Source organism: Schistocerca gregaria, chromosome 2, assembly GCF_023897955.1.
Source record: "Schistocerca gregaria isolate iqSchGreg1 chromosome 2, iqSchGreg1.2, whole genome shotgun sequence".
Classification (NCBI taxonomy): domain Eukaryota; kingdom Metazoa; phylum Arthropoda; class Insecta; order Orthoptera; family Acrididae; genus Schistocerca; species Schistocerca gregaria.
This window is the reverse complement of record NC_064921.1, coordinates 1,050,510,265-1,050,529,565: the sequence shown is the minus strand read 5'-3', so window position 1 is coordinate 1,050,529,565 and position 19,301 is coordinate 1,050,510,265. Positions and strand designations below refer to the sequence as shown.

General features: G+C 43.8%; 1 protein-coding gene across 1 annotated transcript in view; it reads right to left on the bottom strand.

Moving 5' to 3' along the window:
* LOC126335572 (ribonuclease Z, mitochondrial) overlaps window positions 1–19,301 on the bottom strand; it is a 108,908-nt gene that overhangs the window by 59,100 nt on the left and 30,507 nt on the right. Inside the window, exon 3 of the mRNA XM_049999001.1 lies at window positions 11,536–11,818. Coding sequence (XP_049854958.1) covers window positions 11,536–11,818 — 283 coding nt within the window. The remainder of the gene's footprint in view (window positions 1–11,535; window positions 11,819–19,301) is intronic.

Genomic DNA, 19,301 nt, shown 5'->3' with positions numbered 1-19,301 from the left:
GAACCTATGAAAAACTGCTGCAAGGAGAACATTTTCTTTTATATAATCTGAACAGAACTGTGTTTCATTTACATAATCTGAACAGAACTGTACAAGTATCTTATCAGTTCCAGATACCTTTTCTGTATTCAGCAATTTTAATTAATATTCTGTTTCATGATCAACTATCTCAATATCTGTCATTTCAGCATTTGTGGGATGATTGAAATGAGGGACCACAATTCTATTTTACACAGATACCAGTTACTTTGGAATAAGGCTGGGCATCTCGGACATATTCTGAGTCGTGGCCACCTTTGTGCCCATACGGCAAAGACTACCAAATCCACCGGTTAGTCCCTCAGCCGTTAGGGGTAAAACCCATTGGGACTCGGGGCAAGTAAGGCTAGCAACCTGCTTCCCTGGTACTTTAAATATGATGCTGGCAACAATCAGAGTAAAATGCCTCGGCCCTTTGGAGGTGACGGAGTCCCACCTCTGACAAACCAAGGACTCCTAAGATACGACTTGGCAAACAAATGGTAATGAGGTGGGGAGCTATTAATATCAATGGGGCTACTCAGGGAAGAAGATAGAGCTGGCAGAGGCTGCAAGTAAGATGGCCTTGGACGTTTTAGCTGTTAGTGACATTCGGGTAAGAGGTGAGAAAGAAGAGGAAGTGCGAGAATACAAGGTCTACCTGTCAGGAGTCAAAGCAGGAATAGCACAATGGGGTGTAGGGCTTTACATCACGAAAGAAATGGAATCCAGCGTAGTTGCAATAAGGTATGTAAACGAACGACTGATGTGGATACATTTGACAGTGTCTAGCAAGAAAATTAGGATTGTGTCAGTGTATTCGCATTATGAAGGGACAGATCAAGATAAGATGGATAGTTTTTATGAGGCACTCAGTGATGTAGTTGTTACAGTAAAGGACAAAGACAAGGACAGTGTGGGTGATTTTAATGCCAGGATTGGAAATCGAACAGAAGGGTATGAAAAGGTTATGGGTAAATTTGGAGAGGATATGGAGGCCAACAGGAACGGGAAGCAACTCTTGGATTTCTGTGCCAGTATGGGCTTAGTAATCACAAACTCCTTTTTTAAACATAAGAACATTCACTGATATACTTGGGAAGGCAGGGGAAGCAGATCTGTCATTGACTATATAATAACAGATCAGGAATTCAGGAAGGCTGTGAGGGACACACGTGTATTCAGGGGATTCTTTGATGACACTGATCATTATTTAATCTGCAGTGAAATTGGGATTGTGAGGCCGAAAGTGCAGGAGGTCAGGTCCATATGCAGGAGGATAAGAGTGGAGAAACTTCAGGATAAGGAAATCAGGCACAAGTACATAACAGCGATCTCAGAAAGGTACCAGTTAGTTGAATGTAGTCAATTACAGTCATTGGAAAAGGAATGAACAAGGTACAGGGACACAGTACTAGAAGTGGCTAAAGAATGTCTTGGAACAGTAGTGTGTAAAAGTAGGATGAAGCAAACAGCTTGGTGGAATGACACAGTCAAAGCAGCCTGTAAAAGGAAAAAGAAGGCGTATCAAAAATGGCTACATACTAGAACTCAGGTAGACTGAGAAAGTTATGTTGAAGAAAGAAACAAAGCCAAACAGATAATTGGAGCATCCAAGAAGGAATCTTGGGAAGACTGGAAACAGGTTGGAGACTATGGGTCAAGCTGCTGGAAAACCATTCTGGAGTGTAATTAGCAGTCTTTGAAAGGGAGGTAAGAAGGAAATGGACAAGTATTTTGGACAGGTCAGGAAAACTGCTGGTGAATCCTGTGGATGCCTTGGGCAGATGAAGGGAATATTTTGAAGAGTTGCTCAATGTAGCTGAAAATACAATCAGTAATGTTTCAGATTTCGAGGCAGAATGGGATAGGAATGATGATGGAAATAGCATCACATTTGAAGAAGTGGAGAAAATGGTCAATAGATTGCAGTGCAATAAAGCAGCTGAGGTGGATGAAATTAAGTCGGAACTCATCAAATACAGTGGAATGTCAGGTCTTAAACGCTACACAGGATAATTGAAATGGCATGGGAGTTGGGACAGGTTCCATCAATCTGGACAAATGCAGTAATCACACCAATCTTTAAAAATGGAAACAGAAAACACTGTAACACCTACAGAGGTATATCTTTAATCAGCGTTGTGGGTAAAATCTTCTCAGGTATTGTTGAAAGGAAAGTGCGAGTATTAGTTTAGGACCAATTGGATGAAAATCAGTGTGGGTTTAGGCCTCTTAGAGGTTGTGAGGCCCAGATCTTTAGCTTATACCAAATTATGGAGAAGTGTTATGAATGGAACAGGGAATTGTATCTATGCTTTATAGATCTAGAAAAGGCATATGACCGTGTTCCTAGCAGGAAGTTATTGTCTGTTCTATGAGATTATGGAATAGGAGGCAAACTTTTGCAAGCAATTAAAGGTCTTTATATGGATAGTCAGGCAACAGTTAGAGTTGACGGTAAATTGAGTTCATGGTTCAGAGTAGTTTCAGGGGTAAGACAAGGCTGCAACCTGTCTCCACTGTTGTTCATATTATTTATGGATCATATGTTGAAAACAATAGACTGGCAGGGTGAGATTAAGATATGTGAACACATAATAAGCAGTCTTGCATATGCGGATGACTTAGTTGTGATGGCAGATTCAATTGAAAGTTTGCAAAGTAATATTTCAGAGCTAGATCAGAAATGTAAGGACTATGGTATGAAGATTAGCATCTCCAAAACGAAAGTAATGTCAGTGGGAAAGAGATATAAACGGATTGAGTGCCAAATAGGAGGAACAAAGTTAGAACAGGTGGACGGTTTCAAGTACTTAGGATGCATATTCTCACAGGATGGCAACATAGTGAAAGAACTGGAAGCGAGGTGTAGCAAAGCTATTGCAGAGAGTGCTCGGCTACAATCTACTCTCTTCTGCAAGAAGGAAGTCCGTACCAAGACTAAGTTATCTGTGCACCATTCAATCTTTCGACCAACTTTGTTGTATGGGAGCGAAAGCTTGGTTGATTCAGGTTACCTTATCAACAAGGTTGAGGTTACGGATATGAAAGTAGCTAGGATAATTGCAGGTACTAGTAGATGGGAACAATGGCAGGAGGGTGTCCACAATGAGGAAATCAAAGAAAAACTGGGAATGAACTCTAGATGTAGCAGTCAGGGCGAACAGGCTTAGATGGTGGGGTCATGTTACATGCATGGGAGAAGCAAGGTTACCCAAGAGACTCATGGGTTCAGCAGTAGAGGGTAGGAGGAGTCGTGGCAGACCAAGAAGAAGGTACCTGGATTCAGTGAAGAATGATTTTGAAGTAATAGGTTTAACATCAGAAGAGGCACCAATGTTGGCACTGAATAGGGGATCGTGGAGGAATTTTATAAAGGGGCTATGCTCCACACTGAACACTGAAAGGCATTATCAGTCTTAAATGATGATGATGATGATGACGATGACAGTCTAACAATTTTGAAAGACAAAATGCAGTATTTCAGTCCTCTGTCTGTCATCTTAAATTTCAATGTCAGTTTGATAACTGAACAACTGAGTTGTTGATTTTGATCTGTTTACTGGAATCTCATAACACAAAAATTTCTTCGAATTTTTCATCAGTTAGACTGTCAAAATTTTACTTTCAAATACTCGAGTGCTCTAGAATGAATTTTCACAGTGGACTGTACGCTGATTTGATACTTTGTGGTAGGCTAAAACGAGGTGCCAGACAGGGATCTGAAACTGGAATCTTAGCCTCTCTCTGACAGTTGCTCTAGTTAAGAATGACTCATAACATCCCCCCCCCCCCCCCCCCCCCCAGCGAATTGATGCATGGTGCAGAGAATGGCAATCGAATCTCAATGTAGACAAGTGTAATGTGCTGTGAACACATAGAAAGATAGGTCCCTTATGATTTAGTTTCAAAATAGCAGGTCAGCAACTGGAAGCAGTTAATTCCATAAATAATTATCTGGGAGTACACATTAGGAGTGATTTTAAATGGAATGATCATGTAAAGTTGATCGTCGGTAAAGCAGATACCAGACTGAGATTCATTGGAAGAATCCTAAGGAAATGCAATCTGAAAACAAAGGTTACAGTACACTTGTTCATCCACTGCGTGAATACTGCTCGGCAGTGTGGGATGCGTACCAGGTAGGGTTGATAGAAGAGATAGAGAAGCTCCAACGGAGAGCAGCACGCTTCGTTACAGGATCATTTAGTAATCGCGAAAGCGTTACAGAGATGATATATAAACTCCAGTGGAAGACTCTGCAGGAGTGACGCTCAGCAGCTCAGTACGGCCTTTTGTTGAAGTTTCGAGAACATACCTTCACCGAAGAGTTAAGCAGTATATTGCTCCCTCCTACGTATATCTCGCGAAGAGACCGTGATTATAAAATCAGAGAGGTTAGAGCCCACAAAGAAGCATATCGGCAATCTTTCTTTCCACGAACAATACGAGACTGGAATAGAAGGGAGAACCGACAGAGGTACTCAAGGTACCCTCCACCACATACCCTCAGGTGGCTTGCGGAGTATGGATGTAGATGTAGATGTAGATTAACCTTACACCAGAAATAAAATTTGTAACTTTTTTATGAGAGTATTGTTTCCACTTTTATAATTTCCAAGTTAACTCTTCAGAGGTACAACAAAAAGAATGCCTGGCAGCTGGTATACATGGGATCAAGTAGCAAAAGTTTTATTGACCTGAAGATGGCTCGTCAATGAGCTGAAACTAGTTATCAAAGGAATTTCAGTGGTCTCAATCTAGGATTTTAATCTGCATATTTTAAAAAGATTTTGCATTATTTACACAGGTGTGTGTCATTTCTTCTTCTGAATTAACATGAAACAAAAATCTTCAAGAACTTAGAACAAAAATTAGTCACGTCCCACAGCTGTCAGAATTCTCAATGCTGAGATCCTAGTGCTGGATGTAATTTCTGAACTGAGGGTCATGTGTGGTAATTCTTTGTAAATATTATGATTACTTTTCAACACTGTATAAGTTAGGGCAGAGAAGAGTAACCAATAAGCAGTGTCTTCAAGGATTTCAATAGACAGAGGGCAGAACATCGAAAGAATACTGACCATGATAGCCAAAATTTATTTCATTTTCAAATTTGGCAACAGTGACTATGCAAAGACCACCATCTGCATTCTTTGTAACAAAAATGTGGTTGATCACTGTAATCTGTAATGTTTCCTGTCACAACAGAAAATATTTTCCTATCTTCCTTAATATGCCTTAAGATCTATAGTTATTAACACTGTACCAGCATTACTGTTACTGACTCCTTCCTCTATTTTAACTGGTTCAAGTATGTTTGTGTTGTGAAGACTGTGCACACAACTCCATTCTCTATCTACCCAAAGCAATCTTCACAGGCGTTCAAAGCTATCCCTGATACCAGTCTTAGTCCTGTGACTTTCCCCATTTACATGGTGGAAAGTTGAAATCTATCCTGTCACAACAGCACAATCAGGACGTTTTCACATGATAAGCTCCAAATTCTCTCCAATGCATTCTGTCAATATTGCTCTTGAGACAGGTGATCTACAAATGCATCTAATAACAATGTTTGACCCATTTTCAATGTTTACCATTCCAGATAATTTTGCATTCAGAATTTGTAATAACTTGTCTATATTACCAAGTTCTTTACAGCAGTAAATATTTCAGCACTGTTGGCATCATACCTATCCTGGTGGTATATTTTCAATACGAATATGGCATCTCATATCTATTCAGTTAGTTTTCTGTCCCTAATATGACATGACCATTATTATCTTTAGAAAATGAAATTAATTCTGGGACTTTATCTGCAGTTAAGCCGGGTAATATTTTCTCTTTTTGGTCAGTAAGAATAAAGATTCTCTTCTATGATTAATGTGGCTGATCTACACTTTTCTCAGATTAAGCGTGGAATTCATCACTTACCCTATGTAGTGGTTGCCTGTATCCTTAAAAGTCCCAATGCATATGCCATCCAAGTTGCTGTTTACTGCATGTAGTGCACAACTGATCTACTTAGGAGAGTCCTGCAATACTCCGATTGATAACAGAGGTTAAGAAATCTTCACTTGAGATCATTGCTGAATCATCAGAGCCTCTGGTTTAAGCTTCCACTCAGTTCTAAGTTAGAACTCTGTTTATGTCATGTCCAGTTCCCTCAACTGCTTGGTCTCAATTTACACAAATATTTCTAATACTTGAATCCCCTTTTTCGCCTTGTAATACTTGTCTTTTATTTTCTATTTGTGTGTTCCTTGTAGTTTCTGTTGCCATCATTTGCTCACTACTTGTTCTTTCTGTTTTTCTATTGTCTCCTTTACTTATTTATACATTCTTGATTACCAGACAGAAAAACTTCAGGTTTTTAAATTGTACCAGTTCTCTTTCATTCACAAATTATGTGTGGTACTGTCCTTACATGTCACTTTTGGATAAAGTTCTGTGTCTTTTGTGTAGTTCACCAAAACACATTATCCAAATCTCATTTCATTTTCTACACGAAGGACCTCGGGATTCCAGAACACTGTGAGCCTTTCATTTGCTTCAACAGTTCTGTTAAGCAGTTTCCATCCAGAGAGATCATATTATCTGCATTTTATTACCATAAGAGGAATTGTTTACACTGCCAATGCTAGACAAAGGCAAATTAAAGAAGTAAACACAAGAGGAACATACAAACACAAAAACATGTTTTGAGACATCTTCAGTGCACTGTATCACTGAAGCTGGTTATTTTCAGAATATGGAAGTATAAATACTAAATCCACCAAATATGGCATGATAGCTTCAGAAATCATGAAACTGAGATTGCTGTGTCTGATGTGTTTTTGTTAGACAACCAGAACATAGTGCATGGATCTCATCAGCCAATCAAAACACAGACATTACATGTGATGTAATCAGCCAATCATATCATCACATTTTCAATGTGCAAACACACAAATGACAAAAAGTTTTGAGCATGAGACATGAATAAAGTAGATATCCCAAAGTATCATACAAAGTGTACAATACCAAGCAAAGTGATGCTGTAACATACCTTTCTTAGTGAGGAAAGTGATGTTGCTGACTTACTTAGACATCCTTGCATGCAGCATTCTTTGAAAGAATTGTTGCATCACAGTTCCACCGGGCAGGTAAATTTTATCCACTTCAACAAAAAGTGATGTAATATTTCTTTCAAGTGGTATGTTCAGTGCAACATATACTCAGCTATGTAATGCACATAGCGTTTGGTCTTTCAGCCATATCAAGGGTTGCTACCTCTGACATCTTACAACATTCTCTTCACATTCTGTGTGTGAAGAGAATGATCTTTTGGATCTACAAAGTTCAGAATATGGTTCACTTTAAGGTGCTGGACCTCTAATACCTAGAGCATTTTATGACCTGAAGCAGCTGCTAACAATTGTCATCTCAGAGGGGGATTTTTTCTTAGATTATTCTCATCAAGTCTCGTTTAGTTTGAAATTCAACAGGCTCAAGCAAGCATTTTTTCAACCCTTACTGAATTTTACCAAACATCTAATTTTCAAAGATTTCACAGCCTTTGCTGTGTTTCCTTTTCCCATATTTTACCTTGTCTATTTCAACCATTACTCGTGTGCCCCCCCCCCCCCCCCCCCAACTGTTATGCATTATTTATCTCCTGCTCAATACACAGTTCATGACAGGAGGAAGACAGTCAGTCACCATATGCGAACACATTCCAAAATTTGTGAGAAGTCTCACCATCTTTGGATAACACATGCAGACACACATGGCAGAGAAGTCAGAGATTTTTTCGACCATCACTCGCAAAACACCGAACCTTGTGCGGGTCCTGGGATTCTGTTTGAACATGCATTACACATTTAGCATGCAACTACCACTCTGCACCCTCCATCAGCACTAGAAACGGAGAGTCCTTGTTCAGTAAAAAATTACATGGCACACGGCACCTGCTTTAGTCCATTGGTTGTGGTAGTAAATCGTACTTCACCCATTATGACTATAATCCACAAAATCCAACTTCACCTAGAAGGCACTCAAGGCACTCCATTTTAAAGACTGAACAAAAACTAGGGACATGATACTCGCCTTCAAATGGGCCCAAATTTCACAATATGTCACAGTGCTTGATACGTTATTGACTTCGGATGCACAATAGCATCACATTTGACTTATATGGAGCAAGCTCTAGGGATATGCTACAAACTAACCATGACAAGCTATAATTCTGCTTAAATACTGACAGTTTCCTGAAACAAATTTATAAGCTAAGTTACAACTAGTTGTCTCCACAAATTGAAGTTGTGCTCTTAGTTTCCTGCCTATCCATACCCTCATAAAGTGCAATATATTTTGGAAAATAGCGGAATATTCTTGACAAGCAAGCAAAATTAGACATTTCTTTGCTATGTAACAAGCTACAGTTATCAGCACATCCAGGTTTTTTAGCTGTCACATTTGTTGGCTTCACCAACTAATAACCCAATTGCAGCCTTTCAACCTAACCTCAACCGTGCTTGGAAATCGCAAGATAAAAAGAAACATTTTCTTTATAGCAGGTACACAGCAATAGATTTGTTAAAAGAAGGTGCCATTTTCCACATTCACTATAGTAATTTTATATGTTCACAATTAGTTTCATCCTTCTAGCCCATTCTCAAGTGATTTTGTGGATCTGTACAAAATAGAATATTTTATATTACCTCCAAGAATAGAAATGTAATTATGTGAACGTAAATGATTTTTAAATTCATTTACCTCACAATTTATTTTATATACTTTAATATTTATGTTTATTTTATTTTTTACTCTTATTTCTTGCTATTTTTTAACTTTCCTCAACTATAAGCATATAGTCACAGGATTTGCAATTATTATTCCATTTATTCCAAGCTTAGCTTTACTCTTTGATCAATATAATACCTATGTAAATGCCAAGTTGTCAAGCAAAAAGATAGCAATGAATAGAAAACACAAATTTAAAGATGCAATGCATAGTTTTCTGTTGCAGATAAATATGTTTAAATTAGGTTTACAGTAATACAATATATCTATTTTGTACAGAACCACAAAATGACTTGAGAATGGCCTGCAAGGCTGAAACTAGTTATGAATGAGTAAAATTAACATAGCAAAAATTAAAAATACCACACTCTTTCAGTAAAAACAGCCTAACTCCACTCTGGACATTGGACGTATTCAGAGAACAGCAGCCAAGTAAATGTGTCAACGAAGAATTTAAATGTCACTGCTTCATTTCCAGCAATTTAAGCTGTGTTGTTACATCCAAACCTAACAATACCCTTCAAAATTGTGATATACAAACGACGACATACGAGGTCTGTTCAAAAAATTCTGAAATCTTGTCCACAAAATTTTTCTACACTTACCTTTCACTTATTGTATACAGTCTCCTTCAAAATACTCTCCTCCACAATTGATGAACCACTCCCAATGCCATTTCCACTTCTGGAAGCAGTCTCGGTATGCCTCTTGCTGGATGGCATGAAACGTTTCTGCAAATTTTCTTTTATCTTGTCTATCATTGCAAATCTTCGTCCTTACAATGAGGTTTTCAACTTCGGAAATTATGTTTTCTTAAAACATCTCGTTCTCACTGGCACGATCCAAAAGCTCTTCACAGGTTGTGAGATGGATGTCTTTCCGGTCTTGACTCAAGAGCTGTGGAATGAACTTGGCAGCAACATAACGCATTCCAGGATGCCGTGTCAGGATTTCATCACACGATCCAACTGAAATGTTACATCCTTCTACGATCTCTCGGACAGTCTCCGATTGCCGTGTACAATTTCACCGACGTTCTCGACACGAGCGTTGTCGGCAGACGTCGAAGGGCATCTGACCATTTTTAAACTGTGTAAACCATTCGTAAGAGTGAGTGTGGCTTAATCACTCATCGCTGTAGGCTTTCTGCATCATTTGATGTGTCTCTGGCGAGGTTTCCTTAAGTTTCACACACAATTTAATGCAGATGTGTTGCTCCTCTAACTCTGCCATCTTGAAATCCGCAAACTGTGCAACACAACATTCCTTATTACAGCACTGAGCAATAACTAAGACATACAACAATGAAACTTCTGGCAGTTGCACATTAAACACAGGCGTGTGAAAAGTGCCAGACACATTTTGCTCCGATACACCATTGGCGAAAAATTACAAATGCTGTGGAATATTTTGAACAGACCTCATACTTCGGGAAAAAACAGCCAAACATTTCTCGCAAACCGAAAAGGAATGTCATTGCTTCACTCAGAGCAATTTAAGCTCTGCTCTACCATCCGAGACTAATCACGTCCCTGAAAAAGCATCAGCCAATACTTGCGACAACCAAAATTAAACATGAAGGCAAAGCTCTGCTTGTTTCTATACTCTATGAATATTAATTTGGAAGGAGTCGTGCTATGATTGGCTGAGCTGATCACATCTGCTGTGCTCACTGTGACTGGCAGTCAGCAGCAAATTGAGCAGCCGCCATCTTAATTTCAGCATTTGGTGGATATTGGATTTAAACTTGTGTATTCTAAAAATATGCAGCTTCAGTAATACAGCACAACTTGTCAAGGTGTGTTGTTTGCAGTATAGTTAGTTTGTTGTGCTAAAATGGCAGGAAGTCTGATACCAGTATATAAAAATTTTATCCGTGGAAACAGATACAATATTTCCCATACTTCACTCACATGTCACCTAAGTTAAGGCAAATGATGAAGGCATGAATATTCTCTTTCTTGTACAAGGAGCTTGTGGACAGTGAATGTAGTGAAATACAATTATACTGACCAGGGAAATCACAATCAAGGTATGAACTGCAGCACCCAGTCATTTATTTATGTCAAACTTTACCGACCTGTGGTGTTTTCGTACACATATATGGATGGTGCACACTTGGAAGTACCATAAAATAGGTATTAGCTCTAATATTTGTTCTTAATACCTGCATTTTCTTCTTCCTTTTATTGTGATTATAGACATGTTAGCATACTGTTTTGTACAGTTTGTAGGTACTTTACAAATGAGTTTAAAGGGTTGTGCGAGAGTTGAGAAGACGTATTAGATCTACTACTTGTTATATGGAATAACGTAAGTATATGTCTTCTATTTAATAAGTGAAAGCATCCAAAATCAATAAAGTATAAAAAATTAATTTGACAACATAAATAGTGACTTGTTACTGCAACCCCTTCTTCATGAATGTAACAGTCCTCCATCCATTACAGAAAAAGATCACTGTTGCAGGCACTGAGCACTCAGATGATAAAACGTCACAACTGAGTGACTATTTGCAACATCTCCTCCCCAACACTTGCCCTCATAAAAAAGAGGAACAATGATTTCAATGACAATCAGAAGTTTGTCATGAGTGGTGCCAAGATAGTTTCGTGCTTTGCCATTGATGGATAGACAATCTGCCAATTTCAAAAGTTGTATCCTTACAGGATTCCTTTACAAAATTTCTCTCCTACGACAAAAATACAAATATTTTCAAAACAATTTTACCTTTTGATCTTGAAGAACTACGAGCACGTTTTTTCTCATGTGCGTAATAATCAATATCATCTGTCTCATCTGATGAGTTCCCATCAAGTATACTAGAAACATTTCTCGAGTTAAAAGTGTTTGTTATATCAGTCTTGTTTTCATCGTCTAACTGGGCCTCAAATATGGGCACATATTTAACAGTCATGACATTGTCTTCAAATTCTTGATTCTGCAGGTCTGCCAGCTGCACTGTTAAATCTTTCAGAACAACAAATCGACGTGTTGCTGAAAATATTTCATCCTACAAAAAGAGGAAATGTTATTTTAGAGATATAGACATATATATTTACATTATTTCTTTTACTATTAATATTGTGTAAGTGATAGATAAAAATCCTAGGACTGCCCGGAGATCGAACCCAGACCTTTGGATTTGTAATCTGGCATTTTACCACTGAACCACCAAGTGTGTGTGTGTGTGTGTGTGTGGGGGGGGGGGGGGGGGGGGAAGAAGAAGAAGAAGAAGAAGAAGGGGGGGGGGGAGAGAGAGAGAGAGAGAGAGAGAGAGAGAGAGAGAGAGAGAGAGAGAGAGAGAGAGAGAGAGAGAGAGAGAGAGAGAGAGATAAGTATTCAGTGAACAGACATGATATTGGGGAGGAAACAAGCATATACGAGGTTTGGAACTTTAATAGGGGCAACTATTTATTTACAGCTTGTATAAAATAGATAAATGTTTCAAAGTTTTACTTACCTTCACGGCTACAAATTCGTCGGGCAATAGACTGTGCCGCTCGAACCGTCAACACAACTGGCACTGCTAAGAGTATCCTACAATTTCCACAGACTTTGAAACATGTATATATTTTATACAAGCTGTAAATAAATAGTTGCCACTATTAAAGGTCCAACCCTCGTATGTAAGTGCTATCCACTTATTTCATTTTTTATTACACCTACCAATAACCAACCAAATAAAGATGCATTAGATTCATGTTGGAAACTACTGCTTACCCTATCAATGGACAGTTTCAAAAATACAATCGTTATTTTGGTTACAGAATTTAATAGGCACATAGTGATTTGCAAAGATGGGGAAAAAAAAATCAAGATTCAAGCACACTACCTCGAAGCAGCAATTCTGGGCACCTGGAGAGGCTTGTGTTCACGTGAAGCTGAGGCTTATGCCAGCTGCGGGAACCTACGGTCGGTAAGGTCTCGGCCGATGGACCAGACTAAGTGTGCCCCACAACGATCTGTCATCACACGTCCATTCCTTGTCTTTTCCCAACTACTCAGTACCCAACCCAAGGTGTGATGCGATCCGTGCCGAGGGATGGGAAGATGTGTCATGAATGGAGCCTCAGGGATACTGGGTGAGCTCCCTGAGTAATGTTTTCCTTGCACCGCATGGTGTTTCCGTGGTGTGGACCAATTAGATTCCCAAGTCTTGTGGGACCAAAATGGACGCAAAAAATAGCAATACTGAGGGGCAAGTTGAAACCTCAGACAACCAAACACTGGGGCTGGAACTGATGAAAACATCCCCTCAGTTGAACAGGTGGACAGACCTGTTCTAGAAGTGGGAATGGTTACTTAGAAGTAGGACCAGATTAAGATTAAAGACATGTCGGGGGCTCAGGGGAGCAAACTTCTTAGAGAACAAAAGCTAAACGAAGGAAAAGAGTGGCTTCCTAAATAAAAGTGGATGGTACTAAAAGAGCTTGAGCCCAAGACCAAGAAAAACCTGTCTCAGGCTGAAGGGGATGTACAAATCCCTTCTACATCAAGGGCTGGCAGTAAGAAAACAAGGGAGGAATCTAAGACTCCCACTTCTCAGGATAAGTGTATCCAGAAAAAGCTGAGGCAAGAAATACGGAAACAGACCTATAATACTGCAGTCTTAGTTTGTAAGATGGCGGTTATCCAGCAAGACTATCCACTGGTCAATATCACCTCACAGCAGGAGGAGCTCGTGCAGATGTCTGTGAGGGGGTGGGTAAAGTGGACTGGCTTAAGGAAAAGGTGCCCTAATACCATCATGGGAGCATGCGAAGCAGTTGGTAAAGACAGCAGCTGAGCTCTTCAAAACCACAAAGATATTAATCTGGGTACCAAAACTTCTTAAGGGTACCTCTGCAGAGACTCTGACTGAGCAAACAGGATCTCAAAACTCAAAAGTCTTGACAGAGGATTGGAAGGTAATCAATCGGAAGCTTGCACCAAATGGCCAAACCCTTGTGGTGGAAGTCAGAGAGAAGTTCCTGAAGGCAATGCGGGAACAGGAACTAAGACTATTCTTGGGGTTCTCACAGGTTGCCGTCAGGGTAATCAAAGACATCAGAGGTGACAATGGTGGCAAGATGGAGACTGAATGTGCTGCAGATAAATCTGCAACACAGTGAAAGGACCACTGCTGTCCTGAGTCGTCTTCTGGGAAGACGAGAAGTGGACGTGGCCCTGATTCAGGAACCCTATTTATATAAAGGGGGCGTAGGGGATACCGTGATCATGAAGGCGGTTCCTCCAGGATGAGGTTCTTCCATTGCTCTTCGGTTGAGCTGACCCCCGCGATTACTCCAAATGTAGAGATTCAAGTGCGTATGGAGGCTTTCCGGCAGTCGTTCTTCCCGCGAACCGTACGAGAGTGGAAAAGGAAAGGGAGGTAATGACAGTGGCACATAAAGTGCCCTCCGCCACAAACAGTTGGGGGCTTGCGGAGTATAAATGTAGATGTAGATGTGTATCGGGCCTCGGCAGCACTGGAGGTAAGCTGGATTATGCTAGAAATATAAGAAAAGTTACGTCAAACAATGGCATGTGGCTTTCGAGCCATCCTCATCAGACCACATGTAGATTAAGTTTGAGGCTGAAATGGGCATTAGGTAAACCACGTTCTATAGGAATCCCATGAAAACGGACTGGGAAGCATATAGAAGGGACCTCGACTCAAGCCTATCGGAAGTCAGCACTTCAATAAGGAATCCAGTAGAGTTCGAGGAGGTAACAGAGGCATCGTGACCTCATACCATAACAACTGCTCAATCACCAAGAAGTGCACGAACAGGAATGTAGCTTGGTGGAACAACAATCTGGAATCACAGAGGAAACTGGCACGAAGACTGTTTAACGGTGTGAGAAGGAAAGATGTTAGGTTAGTGGTGTTTAACATCCCGTCGACAATGGGGTCATTAGAGATGGAGCGCAAGCTCGGGTGAGGGAAGGATGGGGAAGGAAATCGGCCGTGCCCTTTCAAAAAAACCATCCCGGCATTTGCCTGAAACGATTTAGGGAAATCACAGAAAACCTGAATCAGGATGGCTGGACACAGGATTGAACCGTCGTCCTCCCGAATGTGAGTCCTGAGAAGGAAAGAACAACGGACAGAATATTGGGAGGCCCTTGTCAAATACATCTTGCAATTAAGCAAGCGAAGCAGGCGTTTTGGAAGGTATTCTGTGAGAAGGTTGGTTGGTTTGTGGGGGTTAAAGGGACCAGACTACTTAGGTCTTCGGTCCCTTGTTCCACGACCATAATAATACACGAAGAAAAGTCCAACAAGCAATAAACACATAACGGAGACGACAAGGGACGACACAGCACAAGAAAGACATAGACGAAGACCAGAGAAAAGAGATTAAAAGACACACAGAGTGCGACAGTCATTGGCCGACCATGAAAATAAAACCGGAAAGGCCAACAACCGAGGGACACATTAAAACACCACAAACTAAAACCCCAGGCCAAAAGCCACAGTCGACACTAAAAAAAAATAAAAAGGGACTCTCATATTGAATGATAAAAACCCCCTGCTCGAATAAAACGGAGAACTAAGTCAGCCATTGTAGAGTCATCGGTTAAAAGAGCAGGGAGTGTATCAGGCAGCGCGAACGTCTGCCTGAGGGCAGTTAAAAGTGGGCAGTCTAGTAAGACGTGTACCACGGTCAGGGCCAATCCGCAGCGACAGAGAGGCGGGTCGTCACGGCACAAGAGATACGCGTGCGTGAGCCGGGTATGTCCTATGCGGAGCCGGCAGAGGACGACAGCGTCCTTGCGAGACCCCCGCATGGAGGAGCGCCACACACTGGTTGTCTCCTTGACTGCCTGAAGTTTGTTGGGAGAGGGCAGGGTGCGCCACTCATCACGCCAAGCAGCAAGGACCTTCTGCCGCAATACGGATCGGACGTCACTCTCTAAAAGACCGATCTCCATGGCCGGGGAACTGACCGCCTGTTTCGCCAGTTCGTCAACCCGCTCGTTACCCGGGATGCCGACGTGACCCGGGGACCAAACAAAGGTGACAGAGCGGCCGCAACGGACGAGAGTATGGAGGGACTCCTGGATGGCCATCACCAGACGGGAACGAGGGAAACACTGGTCAAGAGCTCGTAAACCGCTCAGGGAGTCACTACAGATGACAAAGGACTCACCTGAGCGGGAGCGGAGAAACTCTAGGGCACGATAGATGGCAACCAACTCGGCAGTGTATACACTGGAGCCAGCTGCCAATGACCGTTGCTCACAATAATCCCGTAGAGTGAGAGCGTAACCAGTGTGACCAGAGACCACCGAACCGTCGGTGTAGGCCACCGCCGCGTTCGGAAACTCGGCTAGGATGGAAGGAAAGCGGCGGCGGAGGGCCTCCGGAGGCACTGAGACCTTCGGACCCTGTGCCAAGTCGAGCCGAAGGCACGGTCGGGGCACACTCCACGGGGGCAGACGGAGATTGGCCCGGAAAACAGGCGGCAGAGGAAAAAAGTCAAGGCCACGGAGAAGGTCCCGGAGGCGAACTGCAATGGGACACCCTGACCGGGGCCGCCTGTCCGGAACATGGACGATCGAGCGCGGGAACAGGAGACGGTAGTTTGGATGCCCTGGCATGCTATAAACGTGCACGGCATAGGTGGCCAGAAGGCGGTCACGCCGGAACCGCAATGGAGGGACACCAGCCTCCACAAGTATGCTGTCGACGGGGCTTGTCCGGAACGCTCCCGTGGCGAGGCGGATCCCGCAGTGGTGTATGGGATCCAGCAATCGCAGTGCTGAAGGCGAGGCAGAACCGTACGCCACACACCCATAATCAAGGCGGGACTGGATCAGCGCTTGATATAGGTGGAGGAGGGTGGACCGGTCGGCACCCCACCTGGTGTGGCTTAAGCAACGGAGAGCGTTTAAGTGCCGCCAGCATGTTTGCTTCAGCTGCCTAATATGGGGCAGCCAAGTCAACCGGGTATCGAACACCAGTCCCAAGAACCGATGCGTCGCGACCACAGCAAGAGGTTCACCGTCAAGGTAAAGGCGCGGCTCAGGGTGAACCGTGCGACGCCGGCAGAAATGCATAACGCAGGTCTTCGCGGCCGAAAACTGGAAGCCGTGTGCTACAGCCCATGACTGCGCCTTGCGGATGGCACCTTGCAGCTGCCGTTCAGCAGCGGCGATGCCACTGGAGCTGTAATATAGGCAGAAGTCGTCCGCATATAAAGAAGCCGCGACGGACGACCCCACCGCCTCAACGAGCCCATTGATGGCAATTAAAAACAGGGACACACTGAGGACAGACCCCTGTGGGACCCCGTTCTCCTGGACCCGGGAGGAACTATGCGACGCAGCTACTTGCACGCGGAAGGAACGATACGAAAGAAAATTCTGAATAAAAATCGGGAGCGGGCCCCTAAGGCCCCACCCATGAAGTGTGGCCAGGATGTGATGGCGCCAAGTCGTATCGTATGCCTTCCGCATGTCGAAGAAGACGGCAACCAGATGTTGGCGGCGCGCAAAGGCTGTACGGATGGCAGACTCCAGGGAGACCAGATTATCGACGGCAGAGCGGCCTTTACGGAACCCACCCTGAGACGGAGCCAGAAGGCCCCGAGACTCGAGGAGCCAACTCAACCTCCGGCTCACCATACGTTCCAGCAACTTGCAAGGAACGTTGGTGAGGCTTATGGGGCGATAGCTGTCCACCTCCAACGGGTTCTTGCCAGGTTTCAATACGGGGAGGACTATGCTTTCCCGCCATTGAGACGGGAAAACACCCTCGACCCAGACGCGATTGAAAAGATCTAGGAGGCGTCGCTGGCAAGGCACTGAGAGGTGTTTCAGCATCTGGCTGTGAATGCGGTCTGGTCCAGGAGCTGTATCAGGGCAAGCAGAAAGTGCGCTCTGGAATTCCCATTCGCTGAAAGGAGCATTATACGACTCCGCGTGGCGCGTGTGAAAGGAAAGCCTCCGACTTTCCAACCGCTCTTTCCGGGAGCGGAAGGCCAACAGGTAGTTCGTTGACGCGGAACACTGAGCAAAATGCTCTGCTAACCGGTCCGCAATCGTGTCGGAGTCGGTGCACACTGCTCCATTCAGCGAAAGCCCAGGGACAGAGACAGGTGGCCGATAGCCTTGGAGTCGCCGAATCTTGGCCCAAACCTGCGATGCGGAGGTACGGACGCCAATGGTGGAAACATAACGTTCCCAGCACTCCTTCTTCCGTTGGCGAATAAGGCGTCGGGCTCGGGCGCGGAACTGTTTAAAAGCAATGAGGGTCTCCAACGACGGGTGCCGCTTATGGCGCTGAAGAGCCCGCCGGCGATCTCGAATCGCCTCTGCGATCTCGGGCGACCACCACGGCACAGTCCTCCGCCGAGGTGACCCGGATGTACAGGGAATCGCAGATGCCGCCGCAGAAACGATGCTGGTGGTGACCGACTGAACCACCGCATCAATCGGATCAGTGGAAGGAGGTGCGATCACTGCGACAGATGTAAATAAGTCCCAATCAGCCTTATTCAGAGCCCATCTGGAGGGGCGTTCAGAAGAGTGACGCTGTGGCAGTGACAGAAAGATGGGGAAATGGTCACTAAGACATAAGTCGTCATGGACCCTCCAGTGGATGGATGGTGAAAGTCCGGGGCTGCAAAGAGAAAGGTCAATGGCCGAAAACGAGCCATGGACCGCACTAAAGTGGGTCGCCTCTCCCGTGTTTAAAAGGCAGAGGTCAAGCTGTGACAGAAGAGTCTCGACATCTCTGCCCCGGCCAGTAATCGCGGCGCTACCCCACAAGGGGTTATGGGCGTTAAAGTCGCCCAGCAACACAAAGGGAGGCGGCAGTTGTCCTATCAATGCAGCCAACACATGACGAGAGACATCACCATCCGGCGGAAGGTACAAACTGCAGACAGTAATAGGCTGAGGCGTCCACATCCTTACAGCGACAGCCTCTAGGGGTGTATGAAGAGGCACACACCCGCTGTAGATAGAGTTAAGGACGTAGACGCAGACTCCACCAGACACCCTCTCATAAGCTGCCCGGTTCTTATAATAACCCCGATACCCTCGTAGGGCAGGGGTCCGCATTGCCGGAAACCACGTTTCCTGGAGGGCAATGCAGAAGAAAGGGTGACTGCTGACGAGTTGGCGGAGCTCAGCAAGGTGGTGGAAAAAACCGCTGCAGTTCCACTGGAGAATCACTTTGTCCATGGGCGAAATAGGCGTGAAGGGACCGAGGAGGCAGATCACGTCACTGGGTCACCTGCTGTCACCGATCGAGGACCAGTACAATCGGCGTCCTTGGCGTCTGAGGGTATGGCGAGATCCAGGTCCTCAGCGGACGCCAGGATCTCCACCTCATCCTCAGACGCAGAGCCTGTATGGAGCGGTGGGGTGGATGCCACCGAGCGTTCCTTGGCCTTAGAGGCCTTCTTCTTCTTCGTCTTCTCTCTCTGCTCCTTGGGCTTTACTGGCTGGGAGGGCTCCACCGAGTCAGTCTCCAGGACGGAGGAGGAGCGGGAAGCCCT